General features: G+C 40.2%; 1 protein-coding gene across 23 annotated transcripts in view; it reads left to right on the top strand.

Moving 5' to 3' along the window:
* Positions 1–13,181, top strand: part of LMO7 (LIM domain 7) — a 231,635-nt gene that overhangs the window by 183,181 nt on the left and 35,273 nt on the right. For all 23 annotated transcript variants that reach the window (XM_032277371.1, XM_032277375.1, XM_032277373.1 and 20 more), the window contains 3 exons: positions 48–190; positions 1,795–2,227; positions 10,867–11,175. In XM_032277371.1, coding sequence (XP_032133262.1) covers positions 48–190; positions 1,795–2,227; positions 10,867–11,175 — 885 coding nt within the window. The remainder of the gene's footprint in view (positions 1–47; positions 191–1,794; positions 2,228–10,866; positions 11,176–13,181) is intronic.

Genomic DNA, 13,181 nt, shown 5'->3' on the forward strand with positions numbered 1-13,181 from the left:
TGTGTATAAATTCAGGTGTGCCCCTGCTGATGTGATTTTTCTGTCAGGACCTTGCAAAATGGAAAGATCGTCGAAAAAGTTACACTTCAGATCTGCAGAAGAAAAAAGAAGAGAGGGAAGAAATTGAAAAGCAGGCACTTGAGAAGTCTGAGAGAAGCTCTAAGACGTTTAAGGAAATGCTCCAGGACAGGTAATAATGCTGAATGCACCTTGGTTGTAACAGGGGCGGGGATGCCAGGCTTATAAACAGGTATTTTGTATAAGTATAGTGTGACGTAAGTGTCCACCAATATTCAACTTTAATCAAATATGCAAAGAAACGTTCCAGATTTCGGTCTGCAGTGAAAAAAACAAAGCATTGTTGAAATAGTGACTTAGAATAACAAAATAAATTTATTATTTCTTCTCTTACATTGTGCGTTCACATGCAGAATTGGATGGCGTTGGCTATGTTTGGTGTAGGAAATACACTACATTTTACTCTTAAGCGAATTAAGGAATGAGATGGTCCAATAAAACCAGCTCTTTTAACTAAATTGTGTAAAATATAACAAAGTTCTTTTTCATGCTTAATGGCACAGTTCATTATATTTTAAAGAAAGTTTTTATAAATGTGTTTTATTCTTTGCTTTGTAACATAACAGCATAAAGGTCAAATTTAAACTTTCCTGTAAAGCATTCGTTACTGTGTGAAACATTAGGGTATTTACAGGTGAAAGAGAAGGAAAATATGCTTTTAGAATAACGTCAGAAAGGAAATATGCTGTCAGATGAAATGAAACAAGACTGCTTTCTGCCCTAAAAGCCAATGATAAGCACAGTTTTGTTCACTTAAATGCAATTCAGTTAGGTTGGGAGGTAGACATTCCTTTCTAAATGTGAGAGATGAGGGTGTTTTGTAAACCTTTCTGTAAATATGAATGGTGACTTTTAATCCCTAATAATTGTTCATACAAGTTCTGTCAATCTATATTAAATCATACATTAGTTTGATCTCCACAAAAGCCTGAATCTTTTGTAATCTTTTATTTTTACTTAGTTATTGGAGATTTATCCAGGTAAAAATCCTCACAGGGCTGTCAATTAATCTACGACTTCGGAAGGTTCAAATTGGTTATCAGTCATGATATTTATAGTGTTTTAATTTTGAAAGTTATAAACTTGTGGATACAATTTTGTGAATAATCTCTTACTAAAATTTCCTTGTTTCATTATTAAAATCTCTTTACAATTAAAAAATATATATCTGAGTGAAGTATTTGAGAATCTTTTTAATTAAAGAAGTCAAGTTCTTATTCTTTCTTAGTTGGGACATTAGGATAATTACATACATCTTGCTGGGCAGGGTGGCTCACGCCTGAAATCCCACTTTGGGAGGCTAAGGCAGGCAGATCACAAGGTCAGGAGTTCAAGACCAGCATGACCAATATGGTGAAACCCTGTCTTTACTAAAAATATAAAACAATCAGCCAGGTGTGGTGACACATGCCTGTAATCCCAGCTACTCAGGAGGCTGAGGCAGGAGAATTGCTTGAACCCTGGTGCCAGAGGTTGCAGTGAACTGAGACCGCACCACTGCACTCCAGCCTAGGTGACAGGGCGAGACTCCATCTCAAAAAAAAAAAAAAAAAAAAGGATAATTACATCTTTATGCTCTGTAAGTGTTGCATTGATTCTTGTGTGAAGTTTAACAGCTTTTTATTCCCAGTCCATTTTATGTGTTGATTACTCTCTCTCCACCTCTCTGAGTCAAATGCGTATCTTTGTGGTGATGGTGCATTTCTTTCTGCTAAGGGAATCCAAAAATCAAAAGTCTACCATTCCATCGAGGAGGAGAATGTATTCTTTTGATGATGTGCTGGATGAGGAAAAGCGACCCCCAACACTGATGATGTCAGAAGCAAATTACCAGAGTGAGACAGTAGAAGAGAAGGGAACAACTTATCCTTCAGAAATTCCTGAAGAAGATTCTGCCATTTTTGCAGAAAGAGAGGACAGTGTAACTACTGAAATTCAGTTTCCTTCTCAAAGTTCCGCGGAGGAACAATGTCCAGCCTCTTTGTCTTCTCTGCGTTCACTGAGCACCCAAATGGAGTCGACTCGTGTTTCAGCTTCTCTCCCCAGAAGTTACCAGAAAACTGATACAGCCAGGTTAACATCTGTGGTCACACCAAGACCTTTTGGCTCTCAGACAAGGGGAATCTCATCACTCCCCAGATCTTACACGGTAAAAAAAATGTTCTCAGTTCATTTCGTTTTTTCTGAAGAGCAAAATGTTGGTAAACTTGTGCAGAGGTTGGGGTTATATCAACTTGATGTGTAAACTATACATAACATATATAAGGACATTTTATTTTATGCCAATTCAATGCAAATTTAACACTTAAGATATAGCAATGATACAGAATTTATTAAACTTTCAATTCCGTGAAAATAGGGCTGATACATTTTTTTTTTCTCTTTTGATGTCAATCTTTTTTTTTTTTTCCCATTTATTTATTTTATTGCATTTTAGGTTTTGGGGTACATGTGAAGAACATGCAAAATTGTTCCATAGGAACACACGTGGCAGTGTGATTTGCTGCCTTCCTCCCCATCACCTACATCTGGCATTTCTCCCCTTGCTATCTCTCCCCAGCTCCCCACCCCCCACCGTCCCTCCCCTATTTCCCCCCAACTGACCCCAGTGTGTAGTGCTCCCCTCCCTGTGTCCATGTGTTCTCATCGTTCAACACCCGCCTATGAGTGAGAACATGCGGTGTTTGATCTTCTGCTCTTCTGTCAGTTTGCTGAGAATGATGGTTTCCAGGTTCATCCATGTCCCTACAAAGGACCCAAACTCATCGTTTTTGATGGCTGCATAATATTCCATGGTGTATATGTGCCACATTTTCCCTATCCAGTCTATCGTCGATGGGCATTTGGGTTGGTTCCAGGTCTTTGCTATTGTAAACAGTGCTGCAATGAACATTCGTGTACACGTGTCCTTATAGTAGAACGATTTGTAATCCTTTGGATATATACCCAGTAATGGGATTGCTGGGTCAAATGGAATTTCTATTTCTAGGTCCTTGAGGAATCGCCACACTGTCTTCCACAATGGTTGAACTAATTTACACTCCCACCAACAGTGTAAAAGTGTTCCTATTTCTCCACATCCTCTCCAGCATCTGTTGTCTCCAGATTTTTTAATGTTCGCCATTCTTACCGGCGTGAGATGGTATCTCAATGTAGTTTTGATTTGCATTTCTCTGATGACCAGTGATGATGAGCATTTTTTCATATGTTTTTTGGCCTCACGTATGTCTTCTTTTGAGAAGTGTCTGTTCATATCCTTTGCCCACTTTTGAATGGGCTTGTTAGTTTTTTTCTTGTAAATCTGCTTTAGTTCTTTGTAAATTCTGGATATCAGCCCTTTGTCAGATGGGTAAACTGCAAAAATTTTTTCCCAATCTGTTGGTTGCCGATTCACTCTAATGATTGTTTCTTTTGCTGTGCAGAAGCTGTGGAGTTTGATTAGGTCCCATTTGTCTATTTTGGCTTTTGTTGTCAATGCTTTTGGTGTTTTGGTCATGAAGTCGTTGCCTACACCTATGTCCTGAATGGTTTTGCCTAGATTTTCTTCTAGGGTTTTTATGGTGTTAGGTCTTATGTTTAAGTCTTTAATCCATCTGGAGTTAATTTTAGTGTAAGGTGTCAGGAAGTGGTCCAGTTTCTGCTTTCTGCACATGGCTAGCCAGCTTTCCCAACACCATTTATTGAACAGGGAATCCTTTCCCCATTGCTTGTTTTTGTCTGGTTTGTCAAAGATCAGATGGTTGTAGATTTGTTGTGTTGCCTCCGAGACCTCTGTTCTGTTCCATTGGTCTATATCTCTGTTTTGGTACCAGTACCATGCTGTTTTAATTACTGTAGCCTTGTAGTATAGTTTGAAGTCTGGTAGTGTGATGCCCCCCGCTTTGTTCTTTTTGCTTAGAATTGACTTGGCTATGCGGGCTCTCTTTTGGTTCCATATGAAGTTTAAGGTGGTTTTTTCCAGTTCTGCGAAGAAGGTCATTGGTAGCTTGATGGGGATAGCGTTGAATCTGTAAATTACTTTGGGCAGTATGGCCATTTTCACGATATTGATTCTTCCTAACCATGAACATGGAATGTTTCTCCATCTGTTTGTGTCCTCTCTTATTTCCTTGAGCAGTGGCTTGTAGTTCTCCTTGAAGAGGTCCTTTACATTCCTTGTTAGTTGTATTCCTAGGTATTTTATTCTCTTTGTGGCAATTGTGAATGGAAGTTTGTTCTTGATTTGGGTCTCTTTAAGTCTGTTATTGGTGTATAGGAATGCATGTGATTTTTGCACATTGATTTTGTATCCTGAGACTTTGCTGAAGTTGCTTATCAGTTTCAGGAGGTTTGGGGCTGAGACGGTAGGGTCTTCTAGATACACAATCATGTCGTCTGCAAATAGAGACAATTTGACTTCCTCCTTTCGTATTTGAATGCCCTTTATTTCTTTTTCTTGCCTGATTGCTCTGGCTAGAACTTCTAATACTATATTGAATAGCAGTGGTGAGAGAGGGCATCCTTGTCTGGTGCCACATTTCAAGGGGAATGCTTCCAGTTTTTGCCCATTCAGTATGATATTGGCTGTTGGTTTGTCATAAATAGCTTTTATTATTTTGAGATACGTTCCATCGATACCTAGCTTATTGAGGGTTTTTAGCATAAAGGGCTGTTGAATTTTGTCAAAGGCCTTCTCTGCATCAGTTGAGATAATCATGTGGTTTTTGTCTGTGGTTCTGTTTATGTGGTGAATTACGTTTATAGACTTGCGTATGTTGAACCAGCCTTGCATCCCCGGGATGAAGCCTACTTGATCATGGTGGATAAGCTTTTTGATGTGCTGTTGCAATCGGCTTGTCAGTATTTTATTGAAGATTTTTGCATCTATGTTCATCATGGATATTGGCCTGTAGTTTTCTTTTCTTGTTGAGTCTCTGCCGGGTTTTGGAATCAGGATGATGTTGGTGTCATAAAATGATTTGGGAAGAATTCCCTCTTTTTGTATTGTTTGGAATAGTTTCAGAAGAAATGGTAGCAGCTCCTCTTTGTATGTCTGGTAGAATTCAGCTGTGAACCCATCTGGACGTGGGCTTTTTTTGGGTGGTAAGCTCTTAATTGCTGCCTCAACTTCAGACCTCGTTATGGGTCTGTTCAGGGTTTCGGCTTCTTCCTGGTTTAGGCTTGGCAGGAGGCAAGTGTCCAGGAATTTATCCATTTCTTCCAGGTTTATTAGTTTGTGTGCATAGAGTTGTTTGTAATAATCTCTGATGATGGTTTGAATTTCTGTGGAATCTGTGGTGATATCCCCTTTATCGTTTTTTATTGCATCAATTTGGTTATTCTCTCTTTTCTTTTTTATTAATCTGGCTAGTGGTCTGTCTATTTTGTTGATCTTTTCAAAAAACCAGCTCCTGGATTTATTGATTTTTTGAAGGGTTTTTTGGTCTCTGTCTCCTTCAGTTCTGCTCTGATCTTAGCTATTTCTTGTCTTCTGCTTGGCTTTGAGTTTTTTTGATCTTGCTCCTCTAACTCTTTCAGTTTTGACGATAGGGTGTCAATTTTTGATATCTCCTTGCTTCTCATGTGGGCACTTATTGCTATATATTTTCCTCTAGAGACTGCTTTAAATGTGTCCCAGAGATTCTGGTATGTTGTGTCTTCATTCTCGTTGGTTTCGAAGAACATCTTTATTTCTGCCTTCATTTCATTGTTTATCCAGTCAACATTCAAGAGCAAGTTGTTCAGTTTCCATGAAGCTGTGCGGTTCTGAGTTAGTTTTTGGATTCTGAGTTCTAACTTGATTGCACTGTGGTCTGAGAGACTGTTTGTTAGGATTTCCGTTCTTTTGCATTTGCTGAGGAGTGATTTACTCCCAATTATGTGGTCCATTTTAGAGTAGTTATGATGTGGTGCTGAGAAGAATGTATATTCTGTGGCTTTGGGGTGGAGAGTTCTGTAAATGTCTATTAGGTTTGCTTGGTCCAGGTCTGAGTTCAAGTCCTGGATATCCTTGTTAATTTTCTGTCTGGTTGATCTGTCTAATGTTGACAATGGGGTGTTAAAGTCTCCCACTATTATTGTGTGGGAGTCTATGTCTCTTTGTAAGTCATTAAGAACTTGCCTTATGTATCTGGGTGCTCCTGTATTGGGTGCATATATATTTAGGATCGTTAGCTCTTCTTGTTGCATTGATCCTTTTACCATTATGTGATGTCCCTCTTTGTCTCTTATGATCTTTGTTGCTTTAAAGTCTAATTTATCAGAGATGAGAATTGCAACTCCTGCTTTTTTTTGCTCTCCATTTGCTTGGTAAATCTTCCTCCATCCCTTTATTTTGAGCCTTTGTTTATCCTTGCATGTGAGATGGGTTTCCTGGATACAGCACACCGATGGGTTTTGTCTTTTTATCCAATTTGCCAGTCTGTGTCTTTTGATTGGGGCATTTAGTCCATTTACATTTAGGGTTAATATTGTTATGTGTGAATTTGATACTGCCATTTTGGTGCTAGCTAGCTGTTTTGCCCTTTAGTTGAGCTGGTACTTGTTGTTCCTTTATATGTGTAGAGCCTCTTTCAGGAGCTCTTGTAGAGCTGGCCTGGTGGTGACAAAATCTCTGAGTACTTGCATGTTCCCAAAGCATTTTATTTTTCCTTCACTTATGAAGCTTAATTTGGCTGGATAGGAGATTCTGGGTTGAAAGTTCTTTTCTTTAAGGATGTTGAATATTGGCCCCCATTCTCTTCTGGCTTGTAGGGTTTCTGCTGAGAGATCTGCTGTGAGTCTGATGGGCTTCCCTTTATGGGTAACCCGACCTTTCTCTCTGGCTGCCCTTAGTATTTTCTCCTTTATTTCGACCCTGGTGAATCTGACGATTATGTGCCTTGGGGTTGCTCTTCTTGACGAATATCTTTGTGGTGGTCTCTGTATTTCCTGGACTTGAATGTTTGCCTGCCTTGCTAGGTAGGGGAAGTTTTCCTGGATAATATCCTGAAGAGTATTTTCCAGCTTGGATTCATTCTCTTCGTCGCATTTGGGTACGCCTATCAAACGTAGATTAGGTCTTTTCACATAGTCCCACATTTCTTGGAGACTTTGTTCATTCCTTTTTACCCTTTTTTCTCCAGTCTTGCCTTCCCGTTTTATTTCATTGAGTTGATCTTCAACCTCTGATATCCTTTCTTCTGCTTGGTCCATTCGGCTGTTGATACTTGTGCATGCTTCACGAAGTTCTCGTGTTGCGTTTTTCAGCTCCATCAATTCACTTATATTCCTTTCTATTTTGTCCATTCTCATTAGCATTTCGTCAAATCTTTTTTCAATGTTCTTAGTTTCTTGGCATTTGGTTAGAACATGTTCTTTAAGTTCACAGAAGTTTCTTACCCACCTTCTGAAGTCTGATTCTGTCATTTCATCACACTCGTTCTCCATCCAACCTTGTTCCCTTGCTGGTGAGGAGTTGTGATCCCTTTTAGGAGGAGAGGTGTTCTGGTTTCGGGTGTTTTCATCCTTTTTGCGCTGGTTTCTTCCCATCTTTAAGGATTTATCCACCTGTCGACTTTGTAGTTGCTGGCTTTCAGATTGGGTCTCAAATCTTTCAGATTGACGTTCTGTTTGTTGATGGTGAGGTTATTTCTGTTTCTTGGTTTTCCTTCTGACAGTCTGGCCCCTCTGCTGTAGGTCTGCTGAGGTTCACTCCAGGCCCTGCTTGCCTGGCGTTCACCTGCAGCAGCTGCTGAACAGCAAGGGTTGTTACCAGTTTTCTTCTTCTGCTATCTTTGTCCCAGAAGGATACCTGCCTAGTGTCGATCTGATCTCTCTTTTATGAGGTGTCTTTTTGGATATATAGGGGTCAGGGAGCTGCTTGAGGAGACGGTCTCTTCTTTATTGGATCTCAAATGGTGAGCTGCGAGCTCTGTTGTTGTTCATTCAGAGCTGCTGGGCAGGTACTTTTAGGTCTGCTGCAGCAGAACTCATAAACTGCTTTTTGTTCCCAGGTGCTCTGTCCCAGGGATTTAGGGCTTTATTTATGAGTTTCCGTTATGCTGCTGCCTTCTTTTTGTTTTTTTTTTTTCCTTCAGACCTGCCCAGCCCAGCAAGGAGGCAGCCTAGTCACTGCCGGCCTATAGCAGCTTTGCTGAGCTGCTGTGGGCTCCGCCCCGCTGAAGAGTGAACTTCTCTGCAGTCCTGTTTATATGGGTGTAGTTAGAACTGCTTTGGCGATGGTGGCCCGCCTCTGTTGGGGCGGAGTCTCTGCTGTGGCGGGTTGCCTTGGCAACGGCGGGCTGCCTCGGTAATGGCGGACGCCCCTCCCCCACAGAGCTGGACCGTCCCGGGTTCAGCTGCGCTGGCTGTGAAACTCTCAATCCAGAGTTTCTGGTTGCTGTTCTTTTTTGGGGGTGAGACCAGCCGAGCCTGATCGCCTGGCTCCCTGCCTCAGAGCCTTTTTTAAGTTGGTGTTCCAGTCGCCTGTTGAAGAGGCGCTGGGGTCTGTTTGTTTTCCCCTGTGGCCACTCACTGCGCTGGCTTAAACAGCGGCACTGAGGTTTGTGGCGCTTTTTCTTCTTTTTTTTGCCCTGGAATCTACTGTCCTGGTTCTCTGCTCAGTCCCCTTTTTGAACCAGCGTATGGGCGACTTCCCGTGGCTCCAATCGCCAGCCTAAAGGGCCCCCGGACCAGTGTATTTTGTAAGGAGAACCGCGGCTCCGGGGCACCGACAAAGCAGCCGCGTGGGGCAAAGCAGCAGCGCTGGCCGAAACAGCCGCGCTGGCGACCGTGGAGCACCTCTGCCTGGGAATTTCCTAGTCTGTGGGCAATAAAAACGGGGCGTCCACTCACCCTCTGCGCTTTCACTGGGAGCTGCAATCCTGAGCTGTTCCTAAAACGGCCATCTTGGATCGTCCCCAGGGCTGATACATTTTAAAGAATGAATAAGATATATTCTAAGGCAGAGTATCATTTTATAATGTCATTTGTTTTAGAGGTACCTTTTGTAAATTATTAGGTTGAAAAGTATGAAGTTATTGGTATGATTGTTCTTCTTGACCTACAGAACAGCAATTTCATATGGTTTAGCCTAGATATTTTCAGGTGCTTATGTACAAATTTCTGCTTTTTTCAGATTTCTTACTTCATCAGAACTTGATATGTTTGAATATAATGATTAGAATACATCTTATTGTTTATATATATGTATTTCCATTAACACCAGGTTTTGAAGATAGAGAATATTGAAGCATTTTTCCTGAGAATAAAGTGTTACCATATCTGACAATGAATGTGTTAATCTGAATTATGCAAAAGGCAGCAACACAGTCCTATGATTAATGTTCAGATTTTTTTTAGCTCTGCTAATGTACAATCCTAAACTCTAAAAGAGTATAAAAAATTGAATATTTGGGGTAAGAGAAGCCTACCTAGGCTAACTGGGAAACTCCTGAACGTAGAATTTCATGGCAGACCCCTTTTACATAGTCAAAAGACTATATATATATATATATATATATATAGACTCAGACAAATATTACCAAAATGGATTATAAGTAAAGGGTAAATATCTCTAAGACAGAAAATGTTTCCACAAATGGGTAAGGAAAAGCACTGGAAAAGTGAATATAGAAAAGTAGTGGCCATTTCAAGAGAGAGGGGATTCAAATGGCTGGTAGCAAGGCACACAGAAGTATGTTCAGCTTCCCTGGAACAAAAATGAGGCATATGACTTTTTACCCATTGGAGTCATATAGACTTAAAACATTGAAAATGTCTAGCGTTGGCAAGGATGCTGAGAAACAGATGTTCTCATACATTACTTTGGGAGTGTATTGCTACAATTATTTCTAGAAACTATATATATATAAAACTTTTGTTCCAGCAAGCCTACTTTTGGAAATCTGTGCTATAAAAATGAAAATTCCAATTATAAAGAGATATGGATGTTTGTTGCAGTATTTTTGGAAGTGACAGAACATTTTAAGCAACTTTAAATGCACATCAAATGAATAAATTGTTGATGTCCATACTACAGAATATTCAGAAAGTAAAGGGACTGGTTAGAGTTTTATCTGTTGACCTGGAGTGGATCAACAGGACACCAAGACTGGGATAGCATTAGGAGAAATACCTAATGTAGATGATGGGGTGTTGGGTGCAGCAAACCACCACGGCATGTGTATACCAATGTAACAAACCTGCACATTCTGCACATGTACCCCAGAATTAAAGTGTGTAAAGTGTGTGTGTGTGTGTGTGTGCGTGCGCATATATATATATATATATATGTATATGCACACACACACACATCACTGAGACCTTTTGGCTCTCAGTCAAGGGGAATCTCATCATTCCCCAGTTCTTACATGGTAAAAAACGTTCTCAGTTCATTTAGTCTGTTCTGAAGAGCAAAATGTTGGTGAACTTGTACAGAGGTTGGAGTTACACCATCTTGTTGTGTAAACTGCAAATAAGACACACACACACACACACACAAACACACACACACACACGGCAATTTTATTTTGTGCCAGTTTAGATTCAGTGGAAATTTAATGCTTAAGATGTTTGCTTGGAGTAAACAAGCAAAGCAAAGTTCAGAAGTTTGTATGTGATATGAATGCTTTTGCTAAAACAATTTCCCCTACTACATGTGTGTTTATCTATTAGTGTAAAAGAACTCAGTCCAAGCTTTTAGCAATACTTATGTTACTGTGGGAGGTATGTTATTTTAGTTTTAAAATATTAATTTAATAATTAACTTTTAGAAACAGAAATAAAGGTAACAGAATATCAAGTTTAAAGTGATTTTTTCTTATTTAGATGGATGATGCTTGGAAGTATAATGGAGATGTCGAAGACATTAAGAGAACTCAAAACAGTGTGGTCAGCACCCCTGCACCAAACCTGGACGTAAACCAACTGGCTTCAAGCTCATCTAGCCAGAAAGAGGTAGCTGCAACAGAAGAAGGTGTGACGAGGCTGCCCTCTCCCACATCCCCCTTCTCATCTCTTTCCCAAGACCAGGCTGCCACTTCTAAAGCCACGTTGTCTTCCACATCTGGCCTTGATTTAATGTCTGAATCTGGAGAAGGGGAAATCTCCCCCCAAAGAGAAGTCTCAACACCCCAGGTGAGTTTGGGAAAGTTCTTTATCATCTGTGGCTCAGACATGCATTTAAATCTGGAAGCTTGTCTCAAACCTCAAACCTCTACGTGTTAATCTGGGCTAAAAATGTGAAAAATGATATAATGGTTTATTTTGAACAGATCTTGGTGGAAGTCTGTCTCTTTCTACTCTGAGTACGTAGATCCAGATAAAACTTGTGCTATGAGACTATGGAGACTTTGTGCACCAGCCTCCTTGGGATTTGGCTGGTGTTTTCTCTGTATTCCACATTTCAGTAGTTGTGGCCTTATACTGCTAGTGCCCCTTAGTCCCAGGTTTCAGGTACAATTGTCACTTTAAAGGTTTTAGATGCAGGTCTGGATGTGCCTCATTCTTGCCCCAGGGAAGCTGAACATGAGTCTGCATGCTTTGGGTGTCTTTGGGTGACAGAAGTCCTTTCCCAGGGAACTTAACAGGCCACAAGGAAAAATTGATGCACATGATAGGTAAGGTGCTGGCCTCTAGGGACGTGGCATTTCTTTTTTGATTATTTTAATCTTCTAGTGACTTTTAATACTATTTCATACTTTAGAACATCTATAATTTTTGATGGCCTCTTGTCTCTTAATGGGACTATCAAGGCTTGTTATAAAATGACAATTGTATTCCACAACATTTGGAGTCCAAACAAAATATACCATCAGGTGATGAATGATTGGGGATGTGTGTGGTTTTTCCTTCTTAAAATTCTAATAGATGACTTCTTAGAGAATGATTAGGTAATAAATGTTCTTTGTAGCCTACCTATAAAACATACTGAAAGTCTTTGGTGAACAGAAAGCTCTTTCTTAGAAGAATTCTTGCTAAGCAATTTGATAGTTGAATGAACCCCTTAGCATGGAGGAGCTTTTGTGGTTCTTTGGCTTGCTTCAGTATTCCCTGTTGCCCTGCAAAACATTAAGAGAGAGAGAGAGAGAGTGTGAGTGTGTGTGTGTGTGTGTGTGTGTACACACACACACACACACACACACACACACACGACTTGTCCTAAGTTATATTAATGAAATGACGTGAGATTATTTGGCATTTCATATTTATTATTATTGAGTTTTTATTTGTGTGGGAAAACTTAAGAAATTTAAACTTTTTTTTCTAGTTATAAGGTACTATGTACTTTAGAAAATTTGGAAATGCAGGAAAGTATAAATAATTTAAATTCCTGATGATTCCATCATTTAGAGGTAATTGTTAACATCTAGGTATATGTCTTTTGTTTTTTTTTCCCTTGCATATTTACAGGCATGTATCTAAAAACAATTTCTTCAGCTTGCCGAAATAATTAGTTGCAAACTATCATTACATGTTGAAGGAATTGGAAATATATAATTAATATCCTAAGTCTCAGTTGAGGAGAACAATAGCCTATGCTATGTTATGCTTGGGGAACATAAGGTACCAGTGAATGAATAATAAAAGCAGAAGCAAAGTGTCGCTTGTTTCACGGATTTGGATATTTGCCTTGACCTTTTTCAAATAGTAAATCCAACAAAGCAGCCTGAATCAGGCGCTGCATGCTGGGTGTCGGTACCTCCCTCAGGGAGGCGGCTGACTAACTGAAGTGTGGATTAAGGAACAGAGGCTAAGTGTGGTGTGTGGGTGTGTCTCAGGTTATTGCAATTCAGAGGAGCTTCAATTAATGTGGCACTGTTTCGGCTTTCATCATTAATGGGTGTATACTTCTTTGTTCCCAAACTTGAGATGATATTCCACCAAGAAAAATTAGGCCTGATGACAGTGGAAGCCATTGGAATTCTTTAACGTAGACGTAATTCATACAGTGACTTACCAATCTCTGATGCTTGGTGTGTCCATTTCTGTGCCACTGGGGCCGTAGCTTCTGTACCACCCCACTGCCTTTGTCTCAGAAGGAGCCTACGGCCTCGAGGGAAGGCTGTGAATGTGTATGACAGCTGAGCAATATGTGGAGGGCCTGTGCAACGCTCCCCCAGATGTCATTCAGACACTGTGAC

Source organism: Sapajus apella, unplaced genomic scaffold (assembly GCF_009761245.1).
Source record: "Sapajus apella isolate SASKATOON/1434 unplaced genomic scaffold, GSC_monkey_1.0 scaffold9, whole genome shotgun sequence".
In the NCBI taxonomy this organism is placed as follows: domain Eukaryota; kingdom Metazoa; phylum Chordata; class Mammalia; order Primates; family Cebidae; genus Sapajus; species Sapajus apella.